A 22,799-nucleotide genomic window follows, 5' to 3' on the forward strand; every position below is an offset into this window, starting at 1 on the left:
TGAAGGATCGTAAATGCAGATAATTTGTGCATTTAAGATCTCAACCATAACACTGCACCTACACACATTACTTAATTTTATTTCTGTTCTTAAGAATGAAAAGAAAATGTGATTTATTGCAGCCTAATGTTCACATGGCCAAGAAATAAATCATTGCCTTAACAGCCCAAGGCACCAGCCCCTTTAGTTACAGTGAGAAGATAGATAGGATTAGACTTTCAAATAAGATACAGATAAACAACTGTGTATAAGCTGGAGCTTTACAACTCAATACATTCTCATATTGCAGAATAATCCTGTCTGCACTATTTTATACACCAAACTGTTTTTAAAAAATATTTCAAATATGCTAAAGGCACTTGTCTTCATTAAGAACTAAATATTTGATTTATCTGAAATATGAGTAGTAAAGATCTTTTGAAACATACTCAGTGAATTTTTTTACATGTCAAAAATATGGCAGATTTTTAGTTAACACCCCTTCTTTCCCATCTTACTCCTCCAAAAAAACAACCAACCGCCACCAGTTGGATAGAGAAGCAGCATGATAAATTCTAATAGAGTAATTTCCCAGAAAGTTTTAAGACAATTTCCCCACACTTGTCTAAACGACTAAAGTATCATATTCAGGTTCCACGTAGAAAAAGACTCTTTGATTAGAGGGAACATATGAATTAGTAGTCTTTTAGGTACTTTGAAACAATAAGGTGGGGAAAAAAACAAATGGTTTTGAAGATGTGGATGATATGCAAAGATAACTGCTAAATATACGCTGATGGATAGATCCAATTGTTTCAAAAGACAGCAGATAGCAGGAATAGAAAACTCCAAGGGTTCAAGTTGTCTCTGAATGGACCATAATGAAAAATGCTTTCACTTAGGCTCTGTAAGTCAGTTCCGTAAAAGCTATTCTGCTCTGGATTAGAATGTCTTGTATTGTTTTGCTCCTTTCTCCAGTTTCGCCAGCTAATCTCCATGTTGTCAGAGGTGGAGACACTAGGTCCAGATGTAACACAAGCCCCTGGTTCTGTGAAATGATGTCTAGATGGCTTAGAAGTAGTAGAGGGGATGATGGATAAGTGCATCAGAAGTTGGAGTACCAAAACTGACATGCTCAGGCCAGAGCTATCATTATCAACTGGATCTCATCCTGGCATATCTTCCTGAGGACTCTGGGAAATAACAGAATGGGGGTGAAAGGCTCCCTTTCCCATCTGATCAGCAATGCATCTTCCAGAGACCCTGGACTCACTTTTCCCTAGGAGCAAAAAAAAAAGGGTCACTTTATGTTGACATAGGTAGCATGACAGTCTGCTGTGGTTGGAGACAGCAGGCTGTCATGAGGAGGGACGTGGTAGGCTGTTGGCAAAGGAGGGAAAACAGGTACAGATCCTTGAAAATCAGTCCAAGACTGTTGAACACAGCATCAAACCTGCTGTTTTTGACCAGATAAAGAATGGTTACAGGATATAAAGGAGAGCATCTCCTTTTTCTGTAAACACAGTCTTTTCTTAGAAGAATCTGTAATCATCTGGTGGCAGGAGTAAGACAAGGAAGATCTCGAGAAGAGTAGAAGCCTTCCTTACTTCTTGCTCAGCCCTGGGGTATAAAGCTCTAAGGGTCATATTGAAATAATTTAGAAAGGGTAATTTCTTGTTCATTATTGAGTTAAAAAATCATGGCCCTCTTAGGTTGACCTACTCTAATCATAGCCCTGAATTCATCCTTGGAGTCCTGGGGTAGCTTATTGACAAATGGAAGAATCATGTCCCACTGTTACATATTCTGCCAACAGAGCCTGGTAACTGGCTATACAGAACGGTAGGCTAGCTAAGTATACTCTTCTCCCAAAAGAGAGTTTTGACTCCTTGTACTGGGTTGGATTTCACAGGAATAGGCTGTTTAGATTTTTCATGAGCCAGTCACTATGAATGATCCTAGGGCAGGGTGGGTGGAAAAAATACTTGAACATCTTAGAGGGAAGATGCCTTCCTAGATGTGGCTGAGATGGAAGCTGGGGTCTGTCAGAGGTCCTTGGTTGGTGCAAGAACATCCTTATTACTGAGCATTGCTAAATGGTCCTGAGAGAACAGATGAAGAATATTGAATAACATGGATGTTCCTGGACTATTTCCAATAGAATCTCCAAAGTATTAACCACTCTTCTGAGAAGTTCCTGAAAGGCCTTGAAGTCATCAATAGTTGAAGGTGCTGATGGTGTAACTGTTTCATCTGGTGAAGATGAAACAGATATGGAAGTGTATGGGGATGAGCTTGTTCCAAGAAATATTTATCATCACTCATGGCTCAATTTGTGAAGATGATCCTGCTGTGGTGGCTATACCACCTGAGAAGGTTCTGCAAAAGGAGCTGACTTGTTCCTAGATCACGGTCTTGCATAAGAAAATGGGTTTTTGAGGGTTACAGGTGGGCCAGTATGGCATTCCATAAGGGACGGGCGTATGACGCCACAATGATAGAATCCAAGAAATTTATGATCTTCAGAAGTATGCCTTCTGTGATTACAAGAACTTCTCCCAATGTCCCTCTCAGGAAAAGGAGAACAGCTTCTAATTCCCCAAGATGATGCCAACAAATAGTACTCCTCTAAGGGAGGTGTAGATCTCTCAGAGGTTAACACTGGTTGAGGAGATCCAGCAACAACTCAGACAGAGATTGGCGTTGACGAAGACAGATGAAGCAATATAGTCATAACTGGTACTATGGGTCCTGCTACCTGGAAAGACTTAGATACTATAGGTAATAGAGAAATATCCAGAAGTGGATACACTGGTTCTGGGGTCATCACCAGGTCAGCAAGTGTTGTGAATGCAGCCGGAGTTGACTTCTGTACTGACTAAGATTATGTCGACCATACTGGTTCTACAAAGATGCTTCAAGAGACTCAGGTTTTCTGCTTTAGGGCAGTACTGAAGATTCCAAATCTGTCAGTACCAATGGACATTGGTGCCGCTTTTGAGGCACTGGTTGCTGAAAACTGGCTAGTGTCTTCTGCCTCACATCTCTTGGCTATGGTACCACACACAGATTCATTGTACCAGTTGGGTTTAGCTGGAGCTGGCTTGGACAAGTCAGAAGAGTGGCTCTTAGACCTCTTGGCTGGTACTGGGAATTATGATTGGTGCTGAGCAGTGTATGAATAGCTTTGCTTCTTCCTACCGTAGGTAGCAGAAGTGGTCACTGACTGACCTGAAAAGGACTGCTGTGAGGGTTCAGAGCAGGTTTGGCAAGCCAGTCAACTGACTGGTCAATTGATGTCAACTGAATGACTGTTTTAACCATGGTCAAATATTCCAGCAAGAATGTCAAAGTAGGCAGTGGCATACCTTTTTGATTGCATCATGGCACCATCTGTTAGCCAGCCTATTTAAATGTCTTGATCACTCACTTTACTACATGCTAATGTCTCCTGCTGGGAAAAAGGTGAATTAATTGAATACTGAGCATTTTGATTTGCTTGAATCTTCTAGATCACACAAATGTATGTCCATATATCTTCATTGGCATACCAATGTACACGGTGGTTTACAAAGCACATTAAACAAGGTAAAAGACACAGTCCCTGCCCTGAAGATTTTACAAACTGAACTGATTAGAACAGCATACAGGAACTAACACAGAAGAGAGAGGAGAGTTTACAGCCATTAAACCTCCTCTCCCCCAACACAGAGAGAAAAGATGCAGAGTCTTTAAGCCTCTCCCTTAATCAAAAGTATCACAGCTATTAACCCACCCCCCTACACCTCCCTCACTCTCAACAAAGCAAACAATCCACATTAAATGTGCATGTAAATAACCCCCCACTCCAGATGTAGCCATCTGGCCCCATCAGCTTCAGGTGAAATTGTAGTTGCTGCTCTATACCAGCCATATGAAAGAAGTAGTATCTGTCTAAGGCTAAGCCTACTGGAAACCTTAAAGATTTACTCTTTTTTGTTACTGTTGTAATAAATTATTGCTTTAGAATATCTGACCAGTGTTTGACTGGTCAAATGACCAATTATTTTTGACCTAGTCAAATGCTCAACCCTACTTCAGAAATATGAGGTCTTCTGATGCCTGAAGAGCTCTTAAGAGCTGGGGTAGCATCTTTAATGAGTGGTGCACAAATAGGGGCTGGCTCCAAAGGAACAGCAAAATACTTATGAGAAGGGACCTCAGAATCCAATGTGCTCTTCATGGATTTCTCCATCAAAACCAGCTTCAAAAAAGTGTTGCAGTTTTCTTTGTGCACTTGGAGAAAGGTTTACAAATACTACATTGTCTGTGATATGAGTTTCTCTTAGACAAAAGAGATATTTAATGTGCCATCAAAGTTGCCGCTGTCAGACTGACCTATCTGGAAGATCCGCTCAATCAATCCAGAAGTCAACACTATTAATCCACCCTCTCAAGTGGCATAGCACTGCATCGACAGGAACGTGGTTCCTGTCAGCACAGTGCAGTGAAGACAGCGCGCAGAAGGGAAGTACAGCAGTCAATGGGAGTTACGCAAGCTACTCTGTGTAGCTTGCGTAACTCCCGTTGACTGCTGCCGAATCGCCGGGTAAGTGTAGATCAAGCCCAAGAGGCATAGCTGTTTCACAGACTGGGTAGGTTTTGAAACCTGGAAACCTAGTCTCAGCCATTAGAGAAGCCTTGGCAAGGAGGAGACTGAAGAATTTTAAAAATATTTTTCTGTGCAAACAGTCCAAATTAAATGTAATAACAAGAACATAAGAAACTAATTACAATAAGAAAGCTGTGGGGAGGCAGTTAGTAACACACTGTGGCGCCATCCCGCTGCCACAGGTGGGAAGAGGGAACTGAGTGGCAGTTGAGGCTGCTCTACACCTCTAGTAGGATTTCATGAAGGCATGTGGGGTGCATGTGTAACCTCAATGGACACCGTTGATCAAAAGATTCCAAGCTCGTGTACACACACCTACAGTGGAATCTGTGTGGATGGTTACTCAAAGAACCCTTTTGAAACTAGAGGATTATAATGGAAATACCTTCTTTACGTGCATGACCATTATCACAATGCTCTAATGAAACCAGTATTTTTACATGTTCGAACTGACCATGTGCCTAACATAGGTACATACAATAAACATGCAGGGATTATGCCTTTAAAAGAAACTCAAGGAAAAACCATTTACCTTCTACCATATTACCCTCCTGAAAAATCCTCTCTTCACACCACTGGCAGTGGATAAGATACCGAATTTTCTTGACTGAATCATCTGCGGGAGATGGTCCCCTCAAAACTCTCACCACTACTAGGACAAAGTGTTCTAGAGCTACTGCAAGCAAAACTTCAATGCCTTTGTTACATCGAGCTGCAGCTCTACAAAAGCAAAAACAAAGAATATTATTATAGGAATTCAACAAAGACTAACTTTCCCACATGTCCCAACTTGTGCTATATAAAATATATATATCATCCATTGTTTGGAAAATCCTGCAATATCTGTAAACAGCCTCTACTTAGACTACAGGCTGTGAAGGGTAGGGGTCATCTTTTTGTTCTCTGTTTGTATAGTCCTAGCACAATAGGGTGTTGATCCATGATTTGGATTCCTAGGTACCCGGAAGATTTGGAGGGATAGACTTCAAAGGAAAGATTATAGGAAGTAAATAAGTAGATCAGACTTAAATGAGGACTAAAGTGAGATAAATCATAGGCTACTAGTATCTGAATAGGTACACACCAAGAAAAGAGGAATCCTTTAGGGTATCTTGGATGAGCGTAAGTAGAAGCAAGATAAAAATGAGCAAGGAAAATTTAGCTTGACACGCAGGAAAAGTTATTCCAATATGAGATCTCAGCCTGTGGTGTGGTTTCACAGGGGGAGATGCAAGCCGGATTGGTAGAATCATTTAAAAGTTAAATGGGATATAGCAATGGATTGTATGCTATAGGGAATAAATTAGCATGGACAAGAAGCTGGACAAGACAATCTAAACAGGTCCAATTTAATATAATTGACTATGGAGTCTGTGACAGTGTGGCTTGCTCTGTGGGGCTAAACCAGCCTAATTACAGAATGAGTCCTACTTGAGGGAAATGAGGCAAATTCCCCATAAAGAGCAGAAGTTGGCTGTACTAATAGGACTGAGTTCTAGGCTTCAGTGATGATAAAGCCCAGCTGGAGGAAGGGCTGGAGAGAGAGCCACGCAGAAAGATCAGAGAATAAAGAAAAGTTCTCCAGGCATGAAAGCCTGGGAGAGACCTTGACCAAACATGAAAGAGTCTAGAAAAGCTCTCCAGGTTGGGAGGCCTGGGAAAGACCTTGCTTAAGCAGGGACAAAATGGACAGACCCAAAGGAGAACGTAAGAGACCAGGTAGGAAATGGCCCAGGGAAAACTGCAGCTCGGGTAAAGGAGCACACCTACTTGTTCAGTACAGGCCCCTGGGCCAGAATCCAGAGTAGAGGGGGAACTTGGTTCCCCTACCAGCCCCAAGAAAAGGGGCATACAAGCCTTCCACGAGGGTCATCAAGCCCAGCAAGGTGGCTACAAGCTGAGCGGAAGACAGGATGAGGAAAAACCCTAGAGAAGGGGAACAATTTTTGTTTATGTGAAAGATATTTTGGGGTCTCCGTGGATGACTGTGACCCCAGAATGAATAGACTTAAGATGGTGACCCAGCAAAAGGGCCGAGTTACTGACAGAGAAACCACCACAGCACTGGAGCAACTGTCGTCAAGGGACACTAGTACAGTGAGAGCTGCCATGCAACTCCTGGCCACAACGGGGCACCTAGCCATGAGTGGATTGATTTGCAAAGTCTGAAGATCTTTCCACCTACTCTCCCACCCTCTCTTCCCAGAAATATTGTTCCATTATCTTCATCTGTGTTTGTATGTCTTGATTTAGGGTCCAAACTCCTAACTTTCACTTCTTAGTACACTTGTGAAGTCACTGGGAATATTTGTATGAGAAAGGACTAATATTGTGAACTGGGTTTGCAGGGCAGGCACGATATCATACTTGCTTTCTATTTACAGCACCAGATCATTTTTTTTCTTAACCATAATACTTACCCTGTAAAAAATTTAGCCACATTGTGTTTATTACTTGTAAACCCTTGAGGATAGTGGGTCTAGATTGGGTGACTGTTTGCCACTTATGAGATGTATGTAAAAGCTGAAACTAATGAGTTTATTTCCAATTAAAGCAAATCTACTTTAATGCTCTTTCCTACAGATAATTAATTGTTTTAATAGCTTCTAAAGTATTTATGAAGGCTTAGGTAACATTAAAATCACCACCAAATGATAAAGGAACTTGAAATCTTCAGATATTCAAGTTTGCATTATACTACCTTCTCTTTCTGAAGATTAAAAATACACTCTGTACCCATTTACCATCTTGCCAGACACTTCAGGTTAAAACACTTATTGTTCTATAGCAGTGAACTTGAAATCAAGTACGAAATTGATATTTCAATGCCTTATTTATAGATCTTAAAGAATTCTTAAAAGCAAAGACACACAACTTGCTTTAGCAATCACAAGTGTGCATTAGCAATCCTTTTCTACCACAATTCATGTGTTATAATAATACCTTGCCACTGCAGCAACTATTATCCTGGCTGCCAGTTCCTTGTAGTACTCCGTTCTGACAATGTTACAGCCGTAGTGGCGCTGGGCCACATGCTGAGCCTTTGCATACAGAGAACTGATGTCTGTGGATGTCACTGATAATATTCCAAGATTTCTTAAATTTCTGAATGCAGAATCCAGATAATTCACAGCTGTTCCAAATGGGTCCAGGTGTCTGAAAACAAAAAATACACTGAAAAGCATCTCTGGTACACAATTTAGCTTTTGAGTTATCTGAGAAAAAAAGTTTAAAAAAAAAATCCTCATCCATAACATCTGAAGTAAAAATAAGAATGGAATTTGATTTTACAACACACCTGTCATACCCCAAATATGCTAAAATAATTTACAAAGAACAAATTAGAGTGGTCAGGCAGCACATGGTGGGTAATGCAACAGTCATCACACATCTAGCACACAATCTCTCTTACATCCTAGTACATTGGATAATTGAACTAAGAAGAATGTGGGCCAAGATACGAGTGTTTATTCCCATATCTTTCAAATATACAAGTAAACTTGCAAGAATGGAAACACAAGCCAACATTTTCAAATGTAGGCGTCCAAAGTTAGACCCTGAAACGAGTGGCCTAAGTTTCAGTGATTCCAAGTACCTGCAACTCCCACTGAATTCACTGGTTGATGTTCAGCAACTCTAAGATCAGACCTCTTATTTTGATGTCTATATATGGATTTAGTGGCTGCATCTGGGCACTAAAGTTTGAATACTTTGGCTTTAGATTATAATTAAACCAGCCATAATATTTAAGAATTGATTACTATCAGTGATCAATAGACATGCAGCCTTATAAAAACTGCATGCAGATATGAATTTCAAATTGGTTAAAATTATAAAAAAAAAGATTATTATATTTCATTTTTCCATACAGACAATGAAGTTACACCAAAAATCCACTAGTCTGGCCTAAAACATTCATATATATTGTGAGGCAAACCTACAGTCAGACCAGGGCTGCTCACTCAGCAGCCATGACTCCCTCCTCCAACAAAGTCTGTAGTGACTCATCATCAGGGATCCTAAAAATCCATTTGCCATGGAAAAATGCAGGATTTGTGTTTTTACAGAGAATCTTTAGCTTTTACATTTTGTGAAAAAATAAAATCATATACGGTAGAACCCTATTTATCTGAGCCTCCATTATTAGCTCGCCATATTAACCAAAACGAAGCTGACAGCCCTGGATGGTGGGGCTCAGGCTGTAAGCCCTGAGCAACAGGGCTCTCTATTTTGGCTAGGGAAACTAAAGTTCAGCATTTCATTTTAATCGTGGAAAAACATGGATTTTTATGTTTTTTTAATCAGAGAATTTTGGTTTTTTGGTCATGGAAAACTAACAGCCCCGTTCATTACTCAGGCACGCTGCAGCAACTCAGTTGTAGGGATTCATCCCATAAGCAGAGCCTGCAGTACTCACACGACTCAGTACTCACACATAGTGCAGCAGTCTATCCCGAGCTTGGGTCAGATAACCCCCCAGGCACAGGTATTTCACTTACCCGACCTGAGCTGCAAGTTAGTCTGTGCAACAGCACTCCTCAGCCAGGAAGCACCCTATTGCCTCACAGTGTCACAGTCACTCTAGGCTTCTAGCCTGACCTTGATCCAGTTCCTGTTCCTGCTCCAGCTTTGTTTCAGTCCACTTCAGCCTTGTGCATACCTGTCTTTGACCTTTCTCCAGCTCTGCCCTTGCCTCCTGACCTTTGGACTGACTCCAACCCAGTTTCAACCTTTGGCCTGCATCTAGAGTCCAACTACGATCCTGATTTGGCTCATCTACAGACTCTGACTTCAGTTCTGACCCACAGCCTGTCCCTGAATCCCGATTTCAGCACTGTCCTAGTGGTCCTGATTCTACGGGTGGCTTTGACCTTGGTACCTGTTCACAACCATGGCTCCAAGCACCAGGCCAGACCATCAAGAACCCATAGCCTGATTTCCTAGGTGCTTATTTTCCACTTTGGATGCCAGAAGGGCTTAAATGTTTCCCCAGTGATTATTTTTTAAAAGATTTCAAATTGCCTATTTTCATAGCATTTCAGATGCTTTTAAACTTTTAATAAGCGAACAACCAACTATTGCTGGTTGTCTCATCCACTCAGACTTCTCTAAATAATCACTGGGGAAAAAATTAAATTGCAGTCAAGATCATGGGGTAAAAAGACAAACTTGTATTAGTAAGCACTCTGCACTTACATAAAATCGAAGGATCTCAAGTGCATTATAACATTAGCATCCATTTTGGTCACTTCAATGATGCCTGCATTTTCCTCTCCTTCTTCCACAGTTTCATCACAGTCATCATCTTCCTTAGTGTTCATCATCACCTTCATCTTGTTTAAATGGCAGTTTTCCTGAATCATTGTCACAGAATTTTCATTACAATCATTAATTGTAACCTTCACAGAGTTTCCAAGGTGCTTTGCCCACTGTAATCCCATTATACCTGAGGAGAAAGACAAATGCATAATTTTAAGGTTGTCTGCATGCAACAGAACAAGGCATGGCTCTGGATCCCCTTTACTTCGTAAAAGCAGTCAAACCCTAAGGCTATGGCTCTCTAATGTAGCTCTCCCACCGACAAAGCACTATTCACACGGGTGCTGAAGTTGGCATGAGTTATGTCGCTCAGAGTGATGGCTCATTCACACCCGAGTGACATAATGTATGTTGACTTAAGCTATAGTATAGCCATACCCTAAGTGTGCGTAATATAGAAATATGATCCATACTCAAGCTTTGACCCTGCAAGAACTCTGCTGGCAAATGCCTGCATCTGTCTGAAGACATACTGAAGTCTACAATATGGGCAAAGGGATCTGCCTTGCCAGTTCTCATTACAGGATCAGGGCCATAGATATAAAATAGCTCCATGTACTGTGAAACAAATTGGACCTCAAATCTGTAGCAAGGCTCCATGGCTTGTGCAACACTCTAATACAGTAGACTGGACCTCCTATGGCAGAGCAAAATAAATAAAATAACTTTTTTTTTAACTGAATGAAACAGGAAAATGAACATTTTAACTAACATAGCAATCCTTGTTAGTCTGATATTAAACTGTTTGTTTTTATGCTGCACCTAAATTTTTTATGTGTTGCCAATTTTTGTAACGACTATACATAATTGTATTGTAAAAGTTGTTGGGGAAAACAGGTTTTGTTAGTTGAATAGGAGGCAGTAAAGGCTTCTGGGTGTGGCTTGGAACCATGCAATAAAGGCATTCGCAAGACACTTATGCTAAAAATGCTCAGCAGTTAATTTTGCATTTAGATTGCTGTCTTTAGGTGTTAGAACTAACACCTGATTGAGATCATGGGGATAGTACACGCCTCTCTGATCCACTTAACACTACACCTTGGCTTAAATCCTGACCATAAAGTTAATGTTTCTTTATAAATATAAAGACTGGGAACATTTTTTTAAATGAAAGTTTGGATTCAGTGGCATTGTTCTATGCCTAGGGGTTGATTTTACAGCCAAACTCCACAGCTATGGAATCAGAGTACATGAGACCTTGGATTTAACTCATCTAGTTAAGATGCATGGTGTTTCATGCGCTTTAGAATGTAAAAATTCTTCCTTTGAGCATTAATAACTTCAGCTCAAAGCTATATATAGTACTTTTACACATCGAGGGCCAATTCCAAAGCTCCTTAACTTAGGGAAACACTCATGGAAGTCAAAAGGAGTCTGCCTAAGCAAGGACCCCATAATACTTAATATATGTCAATTTCTCATTAGAGGGACTTTCTTTATACCTCTAATTTTATTTTAGAAAGTAAAATGAGATTCCAAAAGTCTGTTTATTTACCGGTGGCCCCAAATGCATCCAAACATTCTAAGGGTTTCCGTTCTTCAGCCAACACCGCTAATGCACAGAATATCAGTTGCCTAGAAGATAAAAAGTTGTATAATAAAGTTTAGAGTATGTATTTCACTTATTCTTGTTTCTTCCTTCTTAGGATTGCTTGTTCCAGCAATAGGTTTTGCAATAACAGTTTAACAGCCACCAGCACGTTTTCTAAATCTTTTGCTACCTAAAACACCATTTGTAGGTCTAAGAGTACCCAAATATTTTTAAAAGTTAATTCCAATGATAACTTTCTAGGAGTGCTGACTTTAACACTTATCCACAGAACATTGAGATATAAAACACCACTATATCAGTTTCTTTGGTCAATATGTCCTTGTAGCAGGACAAATTTGCTATGCAGACAAATTGTTTGGGCATTTACAGTACCCATTGTTGGCCTAAGGGCTTGTCTTCACATACTGCTGAAGTGCTTTAGTGAAAACACTACTAGAAATGAAGAACTTTCTCCCGTCGGCATAGTTAATCCACCTCCCCGAGAGGCAGTAGCTATGTCGATGGGAGAAGTTCTCCCATCGACATAGCACTGTCTATACCAGGGGTTAAGTCACTATAACTACGTCGCTCAGGGGTGTGTTACACTGATATAAGTTTGTAGTGTAGACCTGACCTAAGAATTTGTAGTGGAATAGAATCCTTCACAGTGTGGCAAAAAGGCAATATGAAAGATAAGAACTTGAGACTTCACTTGCCAGTTACACAACACTGACTGGGGTCCACAGTATATGCTATTTTGAGTTTGATCTGCTTTCTACTGGAAGTTACTGTGCTCTTTGAAAGAACAGACTTGGAAGATTACTGGCGTTTTTTTGTTTTGTTTTGTTTTGAAACCATTCATTGCTAGTAATGGCTGTCAGGAAATAGCCAGCAATCTTCTTAAACTGGCCTGAGAAATTTCCCCAGATAGACTCAAAATTATTTCTGGCAGGGTTTCTTCTGGAGAAGGATCTTGGCAATGACTAAAGGGTAGTTAAACATCAGTGTTTCAGGGAGTAGGCTTTGTTGTTGCAGTAGTGGAGTAAGACTATGACTTTTCTAAACATGAAACAACTACCCGCTCTACTGAAAAAGGGTGATGTGGATGCTAGAGGAAAGAATCTGTTCCAATAGAATGGGACCTATGAAAAAGGAGTCATAGGATGTGTAATATGCTCATGCTTCAGCTGTGCTGAAGAAGAGCACCTTAGGCGGTAACTAGTCCTGGGAGCTCACAAAAATTCACAGGAAAACTTTTCATTGTATAGATTTTCTGAGTCCTCAAGTGTGGTTTTTTTTCTTTTCTCCCCTTTAATTCCCACACTGCCGCATAAACTAGCATCTTTATTTCCTTAGGAACTAGAACATCTCCTACACACATTTTGAAGCATTTTGTTCTAAAGACCATTTCTTTTAATTTAGAAGAGTTTTCCCAGCAGTATATAAGGAAGATGGTTCAGTGAGCAAAATTAGAAAGGCATCAAAATGGAGCCTTCCTATATTGGGCACTTATTTTATTGCTTGATAAATGTTATTCCTCTAGACATCACAGTGGGCTGTTTACTGGGATTATTTTTTAAAGTGAGAGCATTTTCATTGCAACCTCTTCCCACTGCCCCTCTCACCTGTTGAGTTTCATTTTGGGATTAAAATAGGAATCTGATTTCTGAGGTGTGGAGTAGTTAGGAAGAACTTGTACATCTGTGTCTGCCTCTTTCAGCACTTCATGAGAAGACTTAGGAGCAGAGGCTAAAAAGTATTTTAGGGGAGAAAAGGAGAAAGTTAATGATAATTTGTGAGTATTAGTACATGTGATCTATAAAATTAAAAAAAAGATCTCTGAACTGATGAGGGCCCCAATCCTACTGATATGTAACAATGGAGCCTTGTTAACATGCAGAGGCCAGCCTGTTACCATTCTATGTCAGGAGAGGAGATCACAGCTAGTTTATATTCAGGACACTGGCAAACTTGGAACCAAATTTTACCTTCATTTACACACTGTACAATGCCACAGTGTCATCATACAGTGGGGCTACCAAATTTCTTTCTTAGAATTACATCCCTTCAAGAACTCATTCAAGTTGAATAGCAGGAAATACATTCTCTCATACCAAAAAATGCCACTGAGTTTGTGATAGTACTTCAGCCACTTCTTGATAACTAAAAATAACAGAAGGGCTCAAGCCAGTTCAAGATTTCAGAGACTGTCATTTCTAGCTGAAAAATTCAGAATGGTTTCTGAAACAAACCATTCCTTTCCTACAGGCAGAAAATTGGCTATATACTCTGAACCTCTCAGGCAGTATTACTGAAAACAGGTTTTCTATTTTGCATGCTTTAACACAGAATACTGCCATTTCATTAGAATCATACTAACAGAGAAATGGAGGGTGCTGTGAACTTCCTCTACTGCCTTGATCCAGTCTGGACAAATGAGGCGTCATATAAGTAAGATTTTTCTGTAGCCCCATCTAGGTACTTAGGTACCATGGGGATGAGGACTATATAAATACCTCCCACATATTAATTGTTTAGATAAATATGTAATTCGCTCCCAACCATCCATAAAAATTGGAATCAAATATTTTATTTTTAATACAAATTGATTTGGCATTTGTGGCATTTAACCAAAAGAACTACATTCTGGAGAATTGAAAAGGGGGAAGGAGCAAAGATGAAGTAGTTTGCAATTTATACTGTGATTTCCATTTGTCAATCTCAAAATTACACAGGTGTGGAAGTATTATCTCCATTTTGTTGATGGGAGAAAGTGACCCCAGAGGTTGAATGACTGATTCAAGGTCACAGACGGTTTAGTGACAGGATTTGGGAATAAAACCCCTTTTCCTAACTCCCAATCTCATACTCAATTGACTAGATTACCTTTCCCCTAAATGAAGAAGAGAATGTGTATATGTATGCATGTGTGGTGGTGGGGCAAATGATAGGTTCACTTTTTACAATGACCTATTCATAAGGCAGCAGCAGGATGGGAGCTACCTTTAAATTTACATGCCCTTCACCTGGCAGTGGTAGAGAGAGGACAGAATAAAAGATGGATGAAGAGGACGAGGAGCAGAAATGCATATCCTACCAATTAAAATAGTAATAACTTTTAATAACTTGTAAAAAATAAAGTACATGAAATCTTGTGCTAAACTATCCTTTTTTTAAAATGAGTGAAATCTACCAATACTGTAATTAGCTTTTCAGTTTAGCTCCTATCAGGTCAGAAGATTAGAACATCTAATTTATGAGGGTTTGCAATAGGATTCTGATTTACTGAACTAAATGAGCAACCTACCATCTACACCTTTATCAACATGCTGTAGAACTGAAGACAGTCAGTTGGTTTCAATATTCCATGTTTATGCACGTCAAACAAAAACAATTCAGCATTTTAGTATTCTATTTGAACTTGATTTATACTGGAGACTCATTTAAAAATAAATGGATACTGCCAAAATAGGAGGCATGAAATTAGACATGCAAGTTTTGTTTTATGAATAATGTCTCCCACTATTTGCTCCATTCTTTCGAAAAGATTGGGTATTGACATTTCCAAGATTATCAAGTTAATTGCAAAATGATTATGTTTTTAATCAGCAAAAACAGAGCTGTTGCCTGATCTATTAATTGTGTATTAATTATATCAATCATTAAGAATTCCCAATTAATACACTGAGGTTTGGTAGGTTCTCATCCCAAAATCAGGCCCAGTATTATTAGAATTATTGTTCAGCTGGCAACCCCAATGTGCAAAGTTGCAACACTCTCACTTTGGAAAAGCCTGTTGAATTTTCAACAGTTTTACCAACACAATTAGTAAAGTCAAATACCTTCAACCCAGCAATGAAGATAGACATAATACAGAATGTGCATCTGAGCCTCCATATGCTCACACCATTGCTTGCAAAAGGACCTGAAACGTCATCCTTCCCATCACCACCACCACTAGTGGTGATCATTCTGGCATCTCTGAAGAGTTACATTTCCCAAGGGACACAAGCGGGGTTATAACTTATAATGTGTTACACTGATGCCATTATGCCTAAAGCATATTCAGTAGGGGTTTTGTATTTTATCACCCTACTAATGTTGGGATGCCTGTTAGGGCGCGCAAGAATATTGTAACGCGAGGCAGATTAGTATGGCAAGAGCTAGGCCCTGGACATAATAGCAGGCTTTTAGCAAGAGTTAAGCCTCTCAAGAACCAGACTTGTCTGGAAAGTCCCTTAAGGATAAGAGGAACCATCCCCAGGTCTGGAATTACCCTTGAGATGAATATAGAAGCTAGCTGACCACAGGGTCAGCAAGAAATTAGCAATTTAAGCAGAAAAATATTGGCTTCAGCAATAAAATTAGCAAGTTCAGCAAGAAAAGTGGTAGTTTTAGTAATAAACAACTAACGTCACCTTATTGCAAAAAAGCCCCTAACTAATAGTCAATAGTCTAATGAAAAACAAGATTAAGGCCCAATCCCCATGTGGATTGAGATATACATCATCTTTTAGTAGGGGTATATTAGGACCCTGGAGCCCCTCCCTGCCTGAGACTCTCCATGGATCCGTTGAAGCGCTAGCGGGTGCCTCGGGTAAGTTGGTTCCTTGGTCGCCATTCACTTCATAGGGTGACAAATGGGTCTCCTCGCCTTCATATGGGTAAGCGCCCTCTTCCCCGCTTGGGATGCTTAAGGGGCTTGGGGCGTAGTATTAATGCTCTGCGGTATATATCCCTTATGGCCGGTTATTGCTATACAACTAGGACCTCATGTAGGTACTGTTTGTGCTTTCCTAATCGCTTGGTCTGCTGTAATTTGGCTCTCTAGCAAATATTATTATTCTTCCCCTTTTTCTCAGTGCCAATAAATTTTTAAGCATGTTTGGGTAAAATACTTCGGATATCTTTGGAAAACGGAATCTCTGAAGTTATAGTGGTTTTACCCTTGCTTCTCTCATTTGCCTGGAGTATAACTTGTGCATTTACTAAATTGTTTATGTGACTTAACACTAATATCATTTATGGGCCTCCAGGTGTCCATCACGGTAGGTGTGCTCCTGGCAGGCCTGTTCCTTGCCTCTTTGGTTGTCAAATGCTGTTGCTGTTCAGATAATAATAATAATTTTAAGTGTGGGCATTTTCCTTTAGTGTAGAATGGTAATTCCTATCTGCTGCATGTTTTTGTCTATCTTTTTGGTGGATAGTGCTATTTTCTTATTGTTAACCGCTTGGGTAATAGTAGTATGGTTTATGTGTAGAGCTAATAAGGAAGCTGATTTATAACTTTGCTTTAGTTTTTGCTTTAATAAAAACTGTGCTTGGATATTGCTTGTCTGGTTGTTTCCTCCCGCCACTGAGATGTATAATACGAACATTCCGCCCCAGCGGAATACAGATGCCCTTCTCCCATAGGTTACTAGGTCTTTTATCTCAAGTTTATTAGCATATACGTTAATTAGTTACTATGGCTCTTGTATGGTCAGATGCCTGCTGATGTTCCTAATTTAAAATAAAATAAGCTGGTATAAACTAGGATCTTGTGGTTACCTTTCAGCAGTTTAGTCATTACAATGTTCCATCTTGTTATATCTTATGATCTAGGGTTACTCCTGATTAACTACATTAAACTGATTAAAGCTTTTGGGCCTTACTCCTTATTTAGCTAAGCTATTATCTTTATTGCCTTAACTTATGCCTGCCTTACCTAGCAAATACCTACACGTATAGACTACAGAGCAGGAGGGCAGACCAGAGGGCAAACACTACAAACTCAGTGTGCCAGCCTTTTGGGGTTATCCAGGCAAAAAGGTGAGATTAAGAGTTTGGCAACCTTTATTATGAAGGATAGATTTCTCTTTTTAATTTCCTCCTAACCTTGAACAAACTTATTTTTAGCTTAGGCTTCCTTTTGACAGTCCCTCAGCAATATCCAGCTATAACACTCAATGCACTGTGTAAAGGATCAATTTACAAATAGAGCAGGAACATTAAATAACTTACCTGCAATAAACCTTGACTCAGTTTCTCCTTTGTTCACGTGGCGCTTAATATGCCCTACCATATCAGTCCTTCGCGTGATGGTTGCTGAACATATGATGCAGTGATAATGGGCTCCCATCTTTGTAGAGGTCTATAAAAGAGTAAGTGTGGTTTTAAAATACAGTGAGACAAGGTAGGTGAGGTAACATTGTGCGCTTCACCACTGTAGCGCTTTAGTGAAGATGCTATTACGCCAGTGGAAGAGGTGCTTCTGTCAGCATGGTTAATTGATCTCTGCAGGAAGCTCTCCTGTCAACATAGTGCTGTCTACACCAGGAGTTAGGTTGATATAATTACGTTGGCCAGGGATGTGGATTTTTACTTATATCGATGTAAGTTTGTAGTGTAGATCTGGTCTGATGTCACAGCTAAATAGAAGGTGGAACAGATTGTTTAGCATAAGTAGTCAACACACATTGTAAGACACCATTCAAGGTGAGGTGGCCAGTTAACACCTCTACAGTCATAAGACCAAAAAGGGGAGTTAATGGGTTACAGATTGTTGTAATAAATCATAAATCTCAGTCCATGATTTTTAGTGTCTAGCAAAGTTATGAATGTAATCTTCCAAACTCATCTTTTGAAGATGTTATACAGGTTTCCTTTGAGGACGAGGACTAAGAAGTCAGATATGGAGTGACTGCTTTGTAAAAAGTGTTCATCCACAGGTAATAGTGTGTTTTTCTCTTTTACCATTATTCTGTGTGAGTTCATTCAACAACGCAGCAATTGTCTTATTTCACCCACATAATTATTATTGGAACATTTTGTGCACTGGATGAGGTACACTATCTTGTGATAGGCATGTGAAGGACCCATGGATCTTGCATGGTGTGTTGTGGGGGTGAGGTAATGATTATGGTAGCAACAAAGATATGTCTATAGGTTTTTGCATCTGTTGTGGCAGGGTCTTGTGGCAAGGTGCCGCTTTGAGTTGGTGTGTCTTGGTCTGTGGGGAGCTTGCTTGTGATAATGAGCTTGGTGAGGACAGTTTTCTTTTAGGATGTGATTCCCAATGAGTATGCATGATAATTATTTATTGATATCCCATATGGATTCCTGTGTGGGGTGATTGGTGACAAGTAGGGGTGTGCAATTAGAGGGTCCCCCACACCTTCCATATTGAAGCAGGTTCTCTTGGGGGTATTTGGGTGGCCCATTCCATGATGCAATCTATTTCTCCGGTGCAGCATTCTTGTTTGGTGAAGGCAGTTTTAAATGTGATAAGGTGTGTATCCCAGACTTTCTCCTCGGACCATATTTTGTGGCATCTAAGGGCCTGGCTGTAGATAACAGACTTCTTGGTGTGTTTGGGGTGGTTACTGTATCTGTGAAGGCAAGTGTAGTGATCTGTGGGTTTCTTGCACATAGTGGTCTGTAGATACTAAAAATCATGGATTTAATAAAGACACTGGATTTATGGTTTATTACAACAGGGTGTAACCCCTAACTCCTTTTTCTGTTCTATGACTGCAAAGGTGTTAACTAGCTACTTCCCCTTGAATGGTCTTTTACAATATATAAGGTTAAGATTCTGTCATGGGTATTTTTAGTAAGAGTCAGGGACAGGTCATGGGCAATAAACAATAATTCATGGAAGCTGCAACCTGTCCCTGACTTTTACAAAAAATAACCTGTTCGGTGGTGGCCCGTAGGGACGGGGGGAGCTGGCTGCTGGTCAACTGTTCTGGTGGCTGCTGCTCTCCGGCCCCAAGACTGGCTGCTGGTCAGCTGTTCGGGGGGCCCCCGGTGCTGGTCATCGGTTAGCTATTCCGGGGCTCCTGGGGCTAATAGCTGCCCCAGCCCTGGCCCAAAAAATGTCACGAAGGTCCTGGAGAGTCACGGAATCCGTGATTTCCGTGACAGAATTGCATCCTTAACAATATGTGTTAACTATTTAGGCTAAACTATTCTACCTTGTATTTAGTTCTGACACTCTGAGTACCTTTCCCAGACCTGAAGAACTCTGTAACCTTGAAAGTTGTCTCTTCCACCAACAGAATTTGATCCAGTAAAAAATATTACCTCAACCAGCTTGTGTGTCTAATATTCTGGGACCAACACAGCTACAACACTTCTAAAATACAGCAACAGACCTGAACTGGAATTGAACCTCAGTTAAGACAGTGTTTTGTTTTTTTTTTAAAAAAAAGGTCTGTGTGTGACCAAAGGGTTCTGGATTGGAAACTGCAGACATCAATTTGCCCACAGAAAAGGTGTAGCATGGGAAGCACTGCTGTCCATGTGTCAACCTGATCCAAAGAGATCACTTCTAGGGGTCAAAAGAGTACATTTGTTTTCTGTGTCCATTAAGGATTCGGCCTCTCCTGTGACTGTAAACAAGGTTGCTGATTAGTCCAAAATGTGTTACCGTTTTACGTGATGTAGACATCTGCCCACAGGGAACAGGACTGAGACTACCAAATCCATTACACAAAGGCCATTCAACTAACATCAGAAATATGTAATTCTCACCACCTAAAGGTCTTGACTGAATTTGAATTGCAGACCATAAGGCTCTGTATCCCATTACAGAAAACAACCTATGTTTGAAGACTAAACTGAAACACTTCATAAAAATTCTTCCTAGTTTCCCCCTTTTTATAGCGTAAATAAGCATATGTGATCTAGTAATTTGTTACCTGGTCTCCAATGAGGTTTGGCTTCACTGGGCGACAAGGTAAGTGACAGATGCACATCCTGTATCCTGGAAAATAAACTAGATCTTGTCACTTGGCAGGATGGTAAATACCCAGTACATAACTACCATATATCATAAGCTCTTTGGGGGGTAAGGACTATCTTTTTTGTTACTTGTTAGTACAATGCTTAGTGCAACGGGGCCTTGATTGAGCACCCAAAGTGTTTCTACTACACAAATAAATAATATGAGAAAACAACAGCATTTACTTATTCTGGTACATATATCCTATCAATGCAGAGAAACTTCAGTTGTTAAATTTTAAAACAAAAAAATCATTTAAAATCACTTATAGGCACTCAGGTATTATCCCAGAACCTTACTGGGTACTTAGGAATTGAAACATCTACCTGACTAGCTCAAGAGACTATGGTAACATTTTCAAAAGCATCTAAATGTTTCAGGCTCCTAAGTCCTATTTTCAAAAATGACTCTGGTTCCTAAATCCCATAGACTTTAAATGAGACTAGGGCTCCTTCATGTCTAAGTTATGTTTGAAACTGGGACTAAGGTGCTTTGGAAAATTTTACCTACAGCCTACTAACCAGGTGAAAATACCTGTGCTATGAACCCCACAAAAGCCTTGACTACAATTTAAAGAAATAAAACACTTGTGCACTGTATGTAAATGTAATACTGCCAAATAATTTTCCATATTATAAAGTTAAAAAATGTAACCTACTGTGTTTCCTTGCTGGCACCTTGTTTCTCCTTTCTGGTTTTACTCTGTTTGCTTTCCAATAGCAGACTATGTTGTATTTTTCTTTGTTTTGAGCGTGCATGTTCCCTCCCTTCCAATTACTATTTTTACTACTAGACTTCAATGCATTTTGTAAACAAGTTATCACAATATTGTGCTTACACGTAACACGTGGCTATTAAATATAATGGTATTTGAAACAACTCTTCCAGAACTAAAGAATCTTTCTTGATCAATTTATAAAGCCATATAAAGTAAATGCACTAGTGACTATACTGAGAAACTAATTGAAAACTTTTAACTAACCAAAAAAAAAATCACAATATTTACAGTTTGAAAACCGCTTTAATGACACGCTAAGCAGTTATTTTCCATGAAAAATGCATAGCTGAAACTATTTTAAAGTGTTCAGTAAAAAACCAGAGAATTACATACTTTTAATTTGAGATATTCATCTATACAATAGGTCAAAATTGACTTTCATTTGGTTATACATTACAAAACTTTGTGGTACTACTTAAGTGTTCATGCACTATAAAGCTCTGCATTTTATAGAGAGACTTACTTCTCAGAAACTGGATTAGTTGTGTAAACAAGCTAACATGAAGATGAAATGTGAACAGATATTTCCTGATATTAATATTAATTAATTAATAAAATTAAAAACTCATGTAACATATACATGTAGCAATTTAAAATTTAAAAATTGCTAAGGAAAATCATGAGATATGCAGACTTTGACCTTTGCTATAAACACCAAGTTTGAAAAGGAACATACCACTGGCTCTGATTTCAGATCAGAATCTAGCAGTCTTTATGTCTATGAAAACTCCACTGACATCAGTGGGAATTTTAAATGCACTGAGACTACAGAATTGGGCCCTACGCTTCCACTTAATCTTATGCTGTGCTTTGTCCCACAAAATATACCCAAGAATTAAGCAATCTGTATAAAAGACTTTACCTTCAAATTCAACAGAAACTTTCCAATGCAAATTCTGAAGGTGGCGATGGAGCTTATGACTATAGCAAGCTTTGAACTTCTCTTCAGGACACAGTGGGCAAGGTTTCTTTCCAGCTGAAAAGTCAAATAAGAACAAAACAAGGAGATACAAGTATAAAATTAATGGGCAGATTAGATTTGTATATGCCTCTATATATTTGTATAGATTTCCAGACATATAAATAATGCTTATTTGAGACAAAATATCATTTTCCTCCATATCTATTACTAGCTAGAATTGTTTTTTGGTATCAGAGTAGATTAAGCTCTGTAAATATAGACGTATTTAGATTTATAATCCAGAAATGTCATTCATGCAGGTACTGTACCCTCCTTTATAACATTCAACAGCATTTTCTAATTTTTATTTTATTCATCATGTTCCCCCATCTGTCTCGATCTACCTGTTGTCTCTTGTCTTATATTTAGATTGTGAGCTCTCTGAGGCAGGGGCCATATTTTTGTTGTGTGTTTGTAGAGTGATTAGCACAGTGAAGATCCTAGTTCATGATTGGGCTTCCTAAGCACTACCACAATATAAATCAATAATAATAATTTCAAACCAATCCACTCTCAGTGAATTTCTCATCAAATAATATTTTAAAGTATGGTTAATGTCAGAAAAATGACTGCTTAAAATGGCAACCAATCTCTGTGTGTATTCAGACTCATATCTAGTTACTGACAAATTAAATGTTTGCTACTTTTTACTCATGAGCCATATAAAGCCAATACAGCTTCAGGAATATGAGGAGTTAGATTTTCTTGGCATGAACATCAATAAGAGAATTACAGTTCTAACTATACAACTTTTGCTATTAGTGACGCACGAGACAGAAACCAGCTTGACTTTCAGTATCCTGGTTGAATTTA

At 39.4% G+C, this 22,799-nt stretch overlaps 1 protein-coding gene across 3 annotated transcripts in view; it reads right to left on the minus strand.

Moving 5' to 3' along the window:
* The window catches only part of TRMT1L (tRNA methyltransferase 1 like), a 44,794-nt gene that overhangs the window by 5,536 nt on the left and 16,459 nt on the right, over positions 1 to 22,799 (minus strand). For all 3 annotated transcript variants that reach the window (XM_067535093.1, XM_067535094.1, XM_067535095.1), the window contains 8 exons: positions 21,888 to 22,001; positions 20,165 to 20,229; positions 17,484 to 17,613; positions 13,106 to 13,229; positions 11,445 to 11,524; positions 9,827 to 10,076; positions 7,574 to 7,786; positions 5,163 to 5,350 (listed from right to left, as the gene is read on the minus strand). In XM_067535093.1, coding sequence (XP_067391194.1) covers positions 5,163 to 5,350; positions 7,574 to 7,786; positions 9,827 to 10,076; positions 11,445 to 11,524; positions 13,106 to 13,229; positions 17,484 to 17,613; positions 20,165 to 20,229; positions 21,888 to 22,001 — 1,164 coding nt within the window. The remainder of the gene's footprint in view (positions 1 to 5,162; positions 5,351 to 7,573; positions 7,787 to 9,826; positions 10,077 to 11,444; positions 11,525 to 13,105; positions 13,230 to 17,483; positions 17,614 to 20,164; positions 20,230 to 21,887; positions 22,002 to 22,799) is intronic.

This window comes from Emydura macquarii, unplaced genomic scaffold, assembly GCF_026122565.2.
Source record: "Emydura macquarii macquarii isolate MOO-44397 ecotype Brisbane River unplaced genomic scaffold, CSIRO-AGI_Emac_v2 contig_3477, whole genome shotgun sequence".
NCBI lineage: Eukaryota > Metazoa > Chordata > Testudines > Chelidae > Emydura > Emydura macquarii.